The following is a 14,159-nucleotide window of genomic DNA, read 5'->3' as shown; positions in this document are numbered from 1 at the left end:
CATGGCCAGTTGCTTCCTTGACCAAGGTCCAGGGCGGGCCGGGACTACGTGGTTCCTAAAGGCATTACTACTTACTTTGGGGCCCTTGGCTCCTGTCTAAGGAGCTGTCTCTCCCTCCCCTGTTCCCAGAGGGCCCCCCGCCCCGCCATATCATGGCAGAGCATGGACAGGGTTCCCCAGGACCAGCCCAGCTACACTGGAAGGACTCAGGCCCCAGCACCTGGGACCCCTTTCCCAGGCCTAAGATAAATGCCATGTTCCCCAAGGGAGGAGGGAAAGGGGGCAGGAGGAATCTGGAACAAAGATTCAATGGAGAAGGAGAAACCAGGAGGAGCTCTGAGATCAGAATTAAATTCTTTAATACAAAATGCTTTTTTTAAGATATATCTGTATTTCTTTGTTGCTGTTTAAAAATAAATATGTACTACGGAATATCTCGAAAAACTGCACTAGGGACAAAGATGTGATGTTAATATCTTTTCCCCCACAATTATTATGGATAAACAGTAGCACCAATAAATAAATGATAACAAATATTAAAATTAAAAAAGGAGAGAGATTTAGTATGTAGAATTCTCTATTTTTTCTTGTTTTGTTTTTACATATAAAAAACAGAATAGCAATGTCTATTTTATCAGAATCACATATATACATAAACATATATATATATATACAAACACGAGTTGCCAAATATATATATAGTATGTAGATGTATATTGAAACCTTATTTCAAAGGAATGTGTGGTGGGGAGCCGGGGGAAAGGGTAGGGCAGAGATGAGTGTTAGCAAAATTAAATATCTGTTCAGGACAAGCTAGTGACTGTCCCCGATCAGGGAAGAGAGACTGGAAACATGAATTTTATACACAAAGACCAGTACAAATAAGAGAGAGAGAGAGCGAGAGAGCGAGAGAGATACATCTCATAAATAGTTCAAATTAAATATTAACCAAGAATACTGAAAAAACCCTACTCTTTAATTAAATTAACTGTTTTAATTTCTAATTAAAAAGAGATATTAAATAAGTACCGTATATAAAACACTTTCTCTTTTCTCTGCCTCCATGGTGGGCACATGGGTGCTGCCCTGTCTCTCTGTGCCTCGGGAAGGGTCGGGTGGGGGACAGAGGGACATCAACCACTCACACACACAGAGCCAGGTCTCCTGGGGGACAGAACTAGTGGTTTCAATGGTCTGAGGACCTCGGGCCCCCTGGGCTGCGCCCAGGAAGGGAGCAGGGAAGTGGCCAAGGCAAGAGGCCCTTCCCACAGACGACGAGCTTCATCAGGCTGCTCTTCTTCCACCAGCGTCCGCTTCTCTTCGCCACGACACCTGGCAGTGGCCTCCTGGGCACCTCAGAGGCAGGTGAGAGTAGGTCAAGGCTGCCCAGGCTCCTGAATCCTTCAGGCAGTGCCCCTGGGGGCAGGATGCCCGTGCAGCACATGGAGGGGCTCCCCAAAGCACAGCCGTGTCCTGAGGCTCCCCAAACTCCCGATCGGAGCCGGCGTCCTCATCCCTGTACCTGTCGTCTGTCTTTCTGTCCATTTGACTCGGGGTAGAGGCTCGGAACCAGGGCTGGGTTTGTCGGTGTTCCCAAAAGCAGGCCAAATGTGCCCCCATGCCCTGGCCTTGCATGCTCCTAGGCAAGGGAGGGGACCCTGGCCCCCCTAAGAGCGACGAGAAGACCATGCCAGAGTCTCTCCGCCCGTCTTCTTCCTTGTTGGGATCCGGGTGGGAACAGTGTCCTCCCAACTCAAGTCCACAGCAGTCAAATACATCCAGTGAAGACACCAATAACATTAGCAATGTTAATTTAAAAAAAAAAGAATATATATATTTTATATATATATAAAATATATATATTTATTTTTATATATATAATATATATATATATAAACATATGTATGTGGGTGGGTGTGTCTACAGGAATCCCAGAAATAAAACTCTCTACCGGGCTCGGTGATTTAGCAGCAAGAAAAATAAAATGGCGATCCAATTCCAAGAGGGACCGTGCTTGGTCACCGGCCCGGGAATGCTTCTGCCGGAGTCTCGCCCTCCGGACCCAAAGTGCTCTGCGCAGTCTCCTCTTCCTTCATTTCAGGTTTCTGGATTAAGGATTGTTCTGTCGATGATGGTGGTGGTGGTGTGGTGGCAGCGGCGTGGTTTCTGTATCAGTCATTCTGTATCCATCTCTCCTGGTGAGAGGTCTGGTTCCCGAAACCCTGAGGGAGGCTCCTTCCTCCAGCCTGGCTCACCGCCTCGGCTTGTCACATCTGCAGAACGGAAAACAGAGGCGGGGTTAGGGCCAGGGGAGGAGCTGGGGGGAGTCCCCGCAGTGGGAGGATGGTGCCGGCATGGTCCTGCCTCGGGGACCCCTGGCGAGGGAGAGGCCAGCCCCTGCCCAAGGGGCCCTGTCCCAGTCACTGTCTGAGCAGTAGCCATGCTCAGGGCTCCCCATCTGCCCTCTCAAGCTTACAATCGAGTTGAGACAAAGCAAGGACATGAGGACACCCCGTCACAAGTAACAAATAAACACATACTAAGAACAGTCCCTGCTGGACGCCTAAGAGCTAATGGGTGACCAGAGCTGGGCCAAGTGAACCAGGAAAAGGGCCCCTGCAGAAGGAGGTGTTTCAGCTCCGTCTCATGGGGCAGGTCTGGGGCAGAGAGTGAAAAGAGCGCCTTGAGCAAGGGGCAGGGGCCCGGTGGGAGACAGCCAGCTGACGGGGGACGCTGCCCCTGAGAACGTGGGGCTCCCAAGGCAGGGGAGCCGGTGGGGTGAGGGGCACAACTCCCTTCCCCACCCCCTCCCTCCCAGCCTCAGCCACAGGCCTCAGTCAGCCCTTCTTGCCCCAGGCCCCAGGCTGCTTTCCTTTCTGATATGCTCTGTAACGTGGGGTGGGGGAGAGGCCACGGGAGGCTGTGCTGTCGCACTGAAGCGGAGGGGACTCCAAGAACTCGCTCCTCATGCCCCCGCCCCTGGGCTGATGGACATCTGCCCGCCCCACTGTGAGGCGATGGAGCAGGCCCTGCCCTTCTGAGAGTCTGAGAATGGGGATCCTAAGCCTGTAGCTGGGGCACTGAATCCCCCACAGCCAAGTCAGGGGCTGGGGAAGGTCCTTCAGTTAGCTCCTAGGTCACTGCACACATCCCCACCCCAGACAGTCTCTCTGCAGAATAATCTCTATGGAAGCCCCACAATGGCAAGTCCCGGATCTCCCCCAGGCTCCCCAGGGGGGTGTGGAGACCCCTCATCCATTCCCGGAGTTAGGCAGAGCCCCCACCGCCAACACTAGTATACACTCTCTGTCTTCACATATCACCAGACAGACAGAGCCCCACAGCGACACCCCAAGGCACGGTCCCCAGCGTCCTCTGAACACTCACAAGCCACAGGAACACGGTGGCGGGGAGGTAGCCACATTCTGAGGACTTGGTTAATGAAGCATGTGGACTAGCCCGGGGAGTCCCCACAGAGGCCCCTCCTCCCCGGGTGATGCTTGAGCACTGACCTCACCCTCTGACCTCGCTCACACCCTTGACACTCCCCTGGTCCCCACTGCGGACAGAGGTATAGATTCCCTGGGTGGGGGGCGGGGGTCACACAGGTACACAGGTGAATAAAAACCAGGCCCAGGTGTGAGGAGTCTAATGTTAGGAAAGTGGGCATCAGCCTTCCCTCCACCCATCCTGGGGGCATTTGTAATATGTGGGCTGTTAGGGGTTGTTGCCACGACTGCTAGAGTATTAAAGAACTCTTTTGTCCCCAGATGTTAAATCTCCGACCCTCCCTAAACCAATAGCCAGAGCCCATGCCTTCCGGAACCCGGTATGAGGAGAGACTCAAGTCCTGCCCCTGTGGAGAGACAGTGAGGGGTGAAGAGCCTCGTGGTGCAGACTGCAGAGGGCCAGGCCCCCAGGAGAGCGTCTGCGTGTTATAGACGGCGGCGGCCCCACACCGGGAAGGGCCCTCCGTGTTAATAGCGATGGTAGTAACCACAATGTCAGGACCAACAGCCACCACGAGCAGGACCACAGGACACAACACTCAGCTTGCGTCCACACCACCACATTAAGCCACACCAGTCTACCCACTCAGGCAACCGGGCAACCTCCGAGGGGCCCTGCCAGGCCAGGCCAGCTCCCGCCACCCACCGCAGGGGCCTTGCGAGCCAAGAAGGTAGTAGTCGCCAGGCAGGCAGCGAGAAGCCAAGCAAGCAGCTGGCCCCTCTCAGGTACCGCTCGCACTCTCTCTCTCTCTTCCTCTCTCTCTCTCTCTCCAACTCTGTGTCAAGCCCCTCTCTGACTCGCTCGCCCTCTGGGAACCAACCTGCAAGTACGTTCGTTTAACTCAAGCTGCCTCGCCTTGCAACGTGAGTCTGTGTTTTTGCAGGAACATTTACACGTCTGCGGATCTTGTACAAACAAATGCTTTCTCCGCTCTGAGCAAGGCCCACAGGGACTGCAAAAAGGCAAAAGGAAAGACATCTAAGCTAGAGCGTCAGCAGAGAGAGAGAAAAAAAAACCATGCAACACCCCCTAATGTGTGCAGCAGGGCCCCCACCCAGCTCGTGGGCCCCCACACCCTTCCACGCCCTGGAAGGATCCAAGTGCTACAGTGGAAGACAGAGAGCACGCGGAAAGAGGCAGCGCTGGTAGGAAGCCTGCCCGCAGAGAGAGGCAAACACAGACGGGCAGAGAGTGCAAGGAGAGGGCAATGCTGTCCACTGGACCAGTGCAAGCCCCAGGCCACAGGGTCCCCACTGCTACTGCCCCCAAAAGAGCACCTGGCTCTCCACCTGCTGGGGCGGCAATCGGGAGCCACCTTCTCCCTGTGCGAGGGCGCATGCCCAGGCCCCTCCACCAGAGGTGGGCTGAAATGGGGTGTGACACCCGGCTGAGCCCAGAGGCACTGTCCACAGAAGGGGACACTGGCAGCTGCCCCAGAGCATGGCCCACCACAGCCTCCAACACAGAGCAAGCAGCCGCCCTACTGAGAGGCCTCTGTGGGTGCCGTGGTCGGGCTGGAATAGGGGGACCTCCTCGAGGAGCTCCAAGTCCATGAGGGGGGGGGTGCCAGATGGTGCCTGACCTCACCCCACCTCCTTCTTCAGCCAACAACCAGCTGCTTCAGGTCATTCAAACCCATTCTTCACACCACCCTCCTCACCACCCTCAGCTTCCAGACAAACACAGAAGCCCAGAGCAGTGGAAACCAGTTGGGTGAGCAGGCACCAGTGCCCGGCACCCATGCCAACATGGGCCGGCCACCAGTGCCCAGTGGGTGAGAGAAAGGCAGTGCCCAGCCAAGCACAGGCCAGAGCCCCCTCCCTGATTCCTCCAAGCCCACTCTGCCCACCCACCCCCAACCTTGGACCAGCAACAACACCACGAAATCTACCCATTGGTGCCAATTAGTGGAGTGAGAATGAGAGAGTGAGACACTGGGACAGAGGGGAGGATAGGAGGCAGGAAGGGAGGGACAGAGGGAGGGGGGAGGGTTAAGGGGTCCTGCAAGCGGGAGTTAGATCAGGGGCCCTGGGGAGGCTCCAGGGAATGAGACAGTAGCGGCACCACGTACAAGTTCCAGGATTTATACCGGGATTTCTTGCGCTTTCTTTTTTGCCCCTTTCCCTTTCCTCGAACTGATTTTCTGGAAAATAAAAAAACAGAGCCAGAGAGGAGGGGGGGGAAGGGAGAGGAAGAGAAGCCGTGAGGAGGGCAGGGGACAGGACATGCTCAGGGGAGGGGGCAGGCAGCCTCCAAGGAAGAGCTTGCACGCATGTGCAGGTTGGGGCAGCAGCACTGGATGGCTCCTTTGCCCCGGACACGGCCTTGGGAGGAGGGCACAAGCCCCATAGGCCGCCATGCTCATGGTGGCTCCTGGCCCCAGGGAGGGGCACAGCACCCCGAGCAGGCCCTTGACCCTGTGTAAGTCTGGCCCTGATGGGCAGGAGGCTATAAAAGGTAGGCCAGGCTTTGGGGAGAAAGGTCAGAAACCTGATTTAATTGGGGGGGGGGGTGCCTGTGCTTCAGGCACCTTCTATCTTCATTTCCAAGTGCAATAGCAAAAGGGTCCCTCCAGAGGCCCTGCCTCTGAGAATGTGGGGGAGCAGCTCCACTGGGGGCTGGCACAAAACCAAGGACGGCACATAGAAGGCATCTGCCGGTCCGAGTCATAACCTGGACTGCTGAGGGGTGGGGCTGGGTGTCCTCAGAGCCCCAGGCAGGCTGGCAGGAGGGTGGGGTGGGAGTTAGGGAGGCGTGGGGAGGAGGGGCCTGGGCGCACTTGGCAGGGTGCACCTCCCCAGCCTGTCAAAGCCTGCTGCACCATCTCACCAGACTCCCTGCCGAGCCCAGGCGAGACCCCGCTCTCCCTGTGGGCAAAGCAGGCCTTTGGGGAAAGGGCAAGGGAGGCAGGCCGAAGCCTGTCCAGTCCAGGGAAACAGCGCTCTTCTCACATGCCAGACCCAAGAGAATGCCCCTCAGAATGTCCGCCACAGGGGAAGCAAGAGGGAGGGAGGCACTGAGGAAGGGGCAGGTCTGTCTCCTCTTGTTGGGAGAAATGCTGGAAGGAGGAAGGTCTTCGAGTGTGTGCACATGCATTCTCCCTCTTCCTCCTTCTCTCTCCCTCTCCTCTCTTCCTCCCTCTTCCCCCCCCCCCCTCTTCCACAGCAATTCTGGAAGTTGGGGACTTCAGGAAGAGACAAAGGGTTGAGGCCTAAGGACCTTCAATGTCCTCAGAAAATGAGCAGATAGGGTGGTGAGGGAGGGGAGGGAAGGACATAGGTGATCTCTCTCAGTCTCTTTTCCTGCAGACTCGTCCCCCAGGCCAGCTGCTCGCCGAGTCCTGAGGGCTCACTGCCCCCAGACCTTGCCCTGCTCCACCCCTGCTCCATCCTGACTTGACCCTCCACACTGAGCAATTGGAAGCCTCAGGAAATGACCGACATTCCATCAATTCTTTCTCCCTGACCAAGAGGGCTGGTGTCTCTGGCTGCTTCACTCCTGCAGGAGGGCATACGCCCCAAAACACGCCAGCCGGCCCCAAAGCCAACTGCACCACCACCGCAGCCACCGTAGAGGCTGTTTCCTCTGACGCACAGAAGCTGGCCTCCCTGCCACCGGCTCCCTCTCCCTGCGGTGGGTGATGGGAAGCTACAGCACCAGGGAGCCAGTGTCCACACTCCGCCTCGACACACCAAGACCACCAGTCCCGGCCAGGGATGACCTGGAGACCTGGGACTCGCCGGTTCTCCCAAAGGAAGCCCCCGGCTCCAGGCTGGGTTTCGTCCCTGCGTCTACAGCCATAATCCTGGAGTTTGCTCCACCCCATTGCGGCCACCACATGTCCTCATGAGACCAAGTCTTGACCCAGGGAAGTCATCAGGCCCCTGCCAGAGGAAGCCAAGAGCCCCAAACCGAGAAAACAGGCAAGGAGAAGGAGAACTGAAGTCATGGCCACTTACTTTTCTTGCCTTGCTCTCTCTTTCTTTGGTCTGCAGCGGTAGAGAAAGAGAAAAGAACAAAACAGAGAGGGGTTCAGATGGTGATGATATAACAACAATACTACTACTAATGAAAACTTAACATCGTGTTTACAATATAGCAATACAGTTTCCATCTCTTTAGAGGTAACTCACTTAATCCTTATAACAATGCTATGGGGGTACATACTATTATTGTACCCACTTTACAGATGTGGAAACTGAGGCACTGAAGTAAAGTTGAAATGCCCAAGGTTACACAGCTGGGAGGTGGACAAGCGGAACAGGCTTAACCCTGGCACAGAGCAGGCAGCCGTTTGCTGACTGCGCCCTCACCTGCATTCACATTTGCTGTGCTGTAGGAAGCTCATCTCTCCTATGTGCTGGACTTTGTGAATTCTGATCCGCATAATCTAGAGGAGAAGGAAGCACATCACAGAGGTTAGTGACCCAGCCAGCCAGACCCAGATGGGACACCCCTGTGGCTCCTGCCACTCAGCACCCAGGGGTTCTACAGAGCAGTGATGGGTGGTGGAGTTAGGGGGACCGGGGGCTCTATGAGAAAGAGCCTCAGGCCCACCCCAACTCCCCCAACCCTGCTGACCTCAAGGAGCCCCTGCTCCTCTTGAGGCAGACACAGCTGCACGGGTTGGCCAGGCTGGGAATTCAGATCCTAAGTTCTCACCACACCCCATCCCTCCCCTCCTTTCATCCCTTTAGGCCTCACCCTGAGAGCCCCCACCTTGGGGTCTCAGAGCGCCCTCCCTCCCACCCTGTCCAGGCTGAAATGGACCCCATCACCAGACAGCATCAAACCACTGGCTTAGAAACGCTCCACAAACCACACTCATCCAGCTTCCCAAACAGAGCCCCCGAGAGGGAGGGAGGGCGAGACAGGCTCCTGTCACAGGTATCACCCTCCTCCTGAACCCAGGGGCAAAGGTCAGGGAGAAGGAGGAGGCGGTGGGGGCTTGCTGGGAACCTGGACTGGGAAGTACAGGCTTCTTTTTCCCCAAAGAGGCAAGACCTGCCACACCCCCCCGCCCGACTCAGGGGCAGGAGCTGGACAAGGCAGGTCTGGCTCCTCCTCTCAAGTGCCCTCCTGCCCCTCCTCCTCACAGGGACGCACCTGCATGGTGATGTTGTACTCCTCGGTGGGCACGCACTCCAGGCCCTCGTCGTTGCAGCAGCCCCCGCACCGCATCAGGGGCACACAGGACGGCTTGAAGATGTACTCGATCTCATCAGGGTACTCCTGGAAGATGTCCACCAGGGTCTCGATTGGACGGCAGTAGCTGCGCTGGTAGACATCCATGAACTTCACCACTGCACGGGAGGGGGTGACACATGAGCCCAGCAGGTCACACAAAAGATGGCCAACCCCTATCTCCGCCCCGCTCCACAAGGCCACTCCTCCGGGTTTCTGTGAGAGGTGCCCACTATCGGGCGCGTCCTCTCATACATCGAACTTAAGTCCCTCCAGCTGTGGTTGAAGTCCTTCCCTTAGCTTTCTATCAACACGGCTGAAGACCTGTTTTTATGCCAAAGATCGCAGGATGCTGTCGGTTTCTGCGGGAGACGGCCCGCCGCATCTCACCCCCCTGCCTCAGCACGACAGCCAAGCCAATTCCTGGATCAGCCCTGATGCCAGAGGACAGTCTGAGTAGGAGTATAGCTGTTGGGGGTGCTCTAAGCATCCCCTAGAAAAAGGAACAGCCAGCTTGGCCATCCTACTCCCCATGGACGTACAACCTCTCCATAGCCACTGCCATACCCTACCAACCTACCAATACCATTTAATGAGCATTTACTATATGCCGGGCCCTGTGTACAGTACTCTACAGCTGACATCTCAAACAATTCTCTACTATGAGGTTCTAGGACCTCCAGAGGCTCGGAGGCGGAGTAACTTGCCCCAAGGCCACACTGCTAGTAAAGCGGTAGAGTTAAAATCAGCCTGGGCATCAGAGCCCTTCCTTAGCTTTCCTCTGCCATGAGAAAACAGAGGGGAAGCTTCAGGGGGTACCTTGCCGCCTGCCAGACCCCCCCCCCAGAGGTAGGCTGAGGAGGCAGTGGGCATAGCACAGGACTGGGGCTGCCTGGAATCAGCAGGTGGCAGTGGGCGGGCACACTGGGCAGGCCCTGCCAGCCACCGATAACCCCACCCAAGAGGGCAAACTGCTTGCATCATGGAAAAAACGGTGTTGCCACTGCAGCCACAGAGCACTTCTAGAAGTTGATCCGGAGGGAGAGCATGGCAAAGACGGCTTCCCAGGCTGGAGGCGGGGCCTGAGGTGCATCGGTGCATGAAGGGGTAATTCTGGGCCACAGGGGCGGGCCCTTGAGAATAAATAAACTCAGGACTCTGGAATGACTACTCCAAACTGTGGCCCAGCCTGCCACTCCCTATCACACACCCCCACCTCCACATAGCAATTCTGTCCCTGGAATGAGTTTCCCCTGCACAGGAGGGAAGAGCAGCACCCAGCCAGCAAGGAGGCAGGGCTCCGGCCGTGACTTGGTGTGACCGCGGGCCAGTCCCTCCTCTCTGCACATCTGTGCAAGCGGCTCGGGCTGATCTCTAAAGACACGGAAACAAAGGCTGAAATGTGGAGTTTCTGTCTACCCTTTCCAGCCCCAAAACAAGCTCCCTTTTCCCAGCCCAGGTAACACAAGGTCTGGAACCTCAGCGAGGCCTCCTCCCCCTCCTCCCTCCAGGGGAACGAAGGCAGAGGAGCCAGAGGGCTGTGCGTGTCCTAAGCGGGTTGAGGAGAATTTGGAGAGTTGAGGGAAAGTAAGTAGGGGCGGAAGCCACCGATGTGAAAACAGAAAGAACAGTGGGGACCCCCCAAGCCCGTCCCAGGCCTTGCCTACCACCTCTACGTTCTCTATCCAGGCAACGGCCACAAAATTCTTCTCGACCCCCAAAAAGGGTTAAGGTAAAGTGTCTTCAAAAAGAGCATAAAAACAAGACTAGGGATCTGAAGAAGTCCTTTTCTAAGCCGAGTCTATATTGAAGTAGATGACTAATCAAGACCTGACACTTTGTCATGGTTGGGGACAGAGGTGGCCCAGGCCTCAGGGCCACAGGTTCCACCCAGGACAGGAGAGTAGAAAAGTCTGGCCTGGGCCATGGTGGCTGGTAGCTGAGGGTAAAAAAACTCTGGGTGAGAATTCCTTGGAAAAGCTCCCCGGATTCCCCAGGGTGGCAGGCAGAAGGGGAACACTTCACCAGCACCCTAGTCACTGCCTCCAAAGAAAGCTGTCCTGCTTTGGCACAGGGCGTGGACACACAGACACTCCAACATCAGGCTTCCGTTGTTTTCCTTATTTCTCGAAGACAACCTTTTCCCCAACAAAGACCGTTTGTCTTGCCTCTCCCCGGCCACTGAGACCACTGGGAGGCTCAGGGGGTAGGGACACGGGGAGCGGGTGGCCTGTCAGTGGTACAGGCTTGGAGTGGCCAGGAAGCCAGGCCCTGGGCCAAGGAAAGGGTTCCCAGGCCAGGAAGGAGGCAGAACCGGCTGGGCATCACCACCAGTGGGGAGTGCAAACATCGCCCTTGGCCACTACCCTGGGCCTACTTGATTAAGGTCAGGGAAAAGCGCCTAGAGGAAGACCTCAGAGCTGGGGAGCTGGGGGAAGTAGCACTGGGCACTCCGCCCCCAGGCTTGCGCAGAGGCCACATGCAGTGGGGGGGAGAGCCTGGACATCCCTAGAGACATGGAGGCTCCCTATACCAAACCTCAGCGAACAAAAGGCAGGCCAGGCCGACTGGGCTTGGGCAGGGGGTGGGGCGGGCGCCTTGGAGCGACAGCCAGCCCCCTGCTGGCCCAGCCGGGAAGTTCACAGCACCCAAACCTCCTCCACCTGGAGGGCAGAGGGAGGCCTTAGGGCTTTCTCTCTCCACCCCCAAAGGAATACAAACTGGGGGATGGGGTCCCCTGAGGCTGGGTCTCCACACCCTTAGCTCATGCACAGCCAGCTCTCTGGATGGCAAGGGCCACAGCCCCTGCACACAGGCCCCACAGGTGAGACATGCTGGGTTGAAGTGACGGAGTATCCATCCTCCCTTGGAGGAGGAAGGGGGGGGGGGGGGCCGGCGACAAACAGACTTCTGGGATCCTTGAACATTGTTTGTTCTCCTGGTCCAGACTCATAGCTCCCTCTCCAAAGAAAACTTTACTGGAAAGAGCTGACGAAAAAGGCCACAAGTCCTATCCCTAGTAGAGGCCTGCATAGGGAAGAGCCAGTCCTCCGGAATGAAGGGTTAATCTTACCCTTTCCCAATCTCCACCTCAGACCAAAACAGAAGAAAGAGGGCCTCCCTCCCCAACCCTTGGGGAGTTAAGGGGTCCCATCCAGGAGCCAGGAGGACTCACCTTGGTGGGCTTTCTGCTCTCCTTCTGCCATAGGCGCAGCCTGGGACCACTGAGGACAAAACAAAAGAGTGAGACATGGGCATGGGCAGGGGGACCGCCACTCTGCCCCTCCTTCCTCCTCCCTGCCCTCCCAGCCCACAGCCCCTGGCTTCTCCAAGGCTTCTGAGTAGAACTGGGCACCACCAGGGGCTCCCTACAGCCAGAGCCCACCCAGCACCCCCAGACTGCTCCAATTTTGAAGCCAAAGAAGATCAAGACTGACCAGACATTGGAGGTGGGAAGCTCAAAATGCAGTAGGAAAACAGCAGAATATCCAGGTCCCTTCTCCACAATTCTCTCTCCCCATTCTCACTGGCCCATTGCTGAGCTAAGGGAAGCGAATCTTCTCACCACCCCCCAACCCCCCCACTCCCTGGTCCAAAGCCACAGGTAAGTATTGAGGTCAAACAGGACAAATTTGGACTGGGGCAGGAAGGAAGGACTGGGGGCGAGGAAAACAACATGGTGACCTTCTCCTGCTGACATGACAAATACCAGGGTGAGCTGATGCTGGGAAGGGAGGGGGTGCAGAGGCCTGAAGGGCACCAACCACCCTCCCCCATCCAGGCTCTTAAGTCTTCGGGAACATTCAGCAAACCCACAGGTTGCCTGGAGGGTAAAACCTGGGAGGAAGGCCTGAGGGAGGGCAGAGCTCATGGCTCCCCGTGCACAAGTCTCACCAGGGCCTGAATGTGTCTCCAACATCTTCAGCTTCACACTCCTAGCTTGTTCCCTGGTTTCTCCTCCCTCCCAGACTGAGGGGGTCCCCAAGTCCCTCTCACCTGGGCACCTTCCTCAAATGCAACCAGGGAAGTCTTCTATGCCTTAGCAATGCCCAGCCCCTAGGGGGCCCCCTGCACTACCTAGGCCTGAGGCCTCCCCCCATCCCTCCCCACCCCCACCAGATCATTCCTCCCCTCCCCAGAAGCTGTGAAGGTCAACAAGTCCAACCATGTGAACCTGACAGCACTGGGCAAAGGCTTCTCCCAGCCCTTCCAGAGGGTCTCGGGTTCTCACCAACTGCCCACCCCATCTGCCCCTCTTTCCCGGCAGATCCTGAACAGCAGAGCCGCCCCCTAGCCCACAGAACTGCAGACCCACTGAGATGAGAGTCTCAGCCTGTCTGGCTCTCTCTCCTTCCCACCCACCCCCAATGCACCCCAGTTCCCCTAGCCTTGCCCCCAGGACCAAGGTCAGATAACAGTTTCCAGACTCCCAGCTGGATAGCCTCCAACTGCAGCTCCCTCAGGGCCCCCCCAGAGTCTCCACCTCAGCCCCTCACCCATCCCCAGGACACCCCCTGGCTTCCCTCTGCCAACATTCTCTCTATGGCCTCCACTCCTCCTGGGCCCCAACTAGGAAGGGGACAGAAACTTCATACCCCCTGCAAGGCCTGGGGGCACAGGGAGGAGCAGTCCTGCGCGGGGAGGGGCCAGGTGCCCTTCTCTGGGGGCCTCTGAAGGTCACGCTATGGCCAGTCCGCCACTCCTCCCCTCCCCTCCCTACTTGGAGGCCTGGAGCCAAGGCCTTTGTGCCAGGGTCTGAGGAACTCTGGTGGCAGCAGGGACCCCAGCCCGTTTCCTTCCTTCGGCCTCTCTGCTAGGGGGAGGTCTCAGGGAGGGGTGGGAAAATGGCCCCTTAGGTGGCTTGGAGAATCAAGTTGGGTGGGCAAGTCTGAAGTTCCAAAAAACCACCTGCTCCTGCTCCAGTGGCTCATTTCACTGGGACAAAGTGTGTTTGCAAGGCTGGCAGGAGTTCTTCCCAAGGCTGCCTACATCACAGCAAATTTCAAACCCTTTTTCCAAAAAGTGTAAAGTGGGGGGCTGACACTCTTTAAACCCTCCCACGGCCCACCCCATAAGAGCTACAGCGCATCCCACTTGGAAGTGTGGGGGAAGGGAGGGAGGCTGCCTGTCACCGAGCGGTAGCCCTGGACAAAGCCCCCGGGGGGCCCTGGCACCCTGACCCCTGACAGAGACCCCCCTCTCCCCGGACTCGGGGGCTGAGAGAGGCTGGGTGGGTCTTCTCGTTAGAGGGGAGTGAAAACTAAAGGGACGGGCAGGGGTTCTCTCCACGCCGGGGAGGAAATGGGGAAGGGGCGTCAGGCAATCCCTCCCAGCACAGGAAGAGGTTAGGGGCGGAGGCGGCCGGAAGGGACAGGGTGGTTCTCCGGGTGCTCCCGCTGGGCTACCTCGAGAGGTCACCTTCCCGCGGAGGGCCGGCGGGGGGAGGGGCGCCGCTCGCCACCCGG

The 14,159-nt window shown here is 57.1% G+C and overlaps 1 protein-coding gene across 3 annotated transcripts in view; it reads right to left on the bottom strand.

Annotated features, from left to right (window-relative positions):
- Positions 1 to 337: 337 nt before the first annotated feature.
- VEGFA (vascular endothelial growth factor A) overlaps positions 338 to 14,159 on the bottom strand; it is a 14,829-nt gene continuing 1,007 nt past the window's right edge. Inside the window, exons 2-8 of one of the 3 annotated variants that reach the window (XM_006100591.3) lie at positions 11,870 to 11,918; positions 8,617 to 8,813; positions 7,824 to 7,900; positions 7,470 to 7,499; positions 5,582 to 5,653; positions 4,331 to 4,462; positions 338 to 2,273 (exon numbers count right to left, since the gene is read on the bottom strand). In XM_006100591.3, coding sequence (XP_006100653.1) covers positions 2,252 to 2,273; positions 4,331 to 4,462; positions 5,582 to 5,653; positions 7,470 to 7,499; positions 7,824 to 7,900; positions 8,617 to 8,813; positions 11,870 to 11,918 — 579 coding nt within the window. In that variant the 3' untranslated portion in view covers positions 338 to 2,251. The remainder of the gene's footprint in view (positions 2,274 to 4,330; positions 4,463 to 5,581; positions 5,654 to 7,469; positions 7,500 to 7,823; positions 7,901 to 8,616; positions 8,814 to 11,869; positions 11,919 to 14,159) is intronic. The other 2 variants (XM_006100592.3, XM_006100593.3) reach the window with 2 other exon arrangements.

This window comes from Myotis lucifugus, unplaced genomic scaffold (assembly GCF_000147115.1).
Source record: "Myotis lucifugus unplaced genomic scaffold, Myoluc2.0 scaffold_318, whole genome shotgun sequence".
In the NCBI taxonomy this organism is placed as follows: domain Eukaryota; kingdom Metazoa; phylum Chordata; class Mammalia; order Chiroptera; family Vespertilionidae; genus Myotis; species Myotis lucifugus.
Note: the sequence above shows the minus strand (reverse complement) of the source record. Positions and strands in the feature narration are given on the sequence as shown.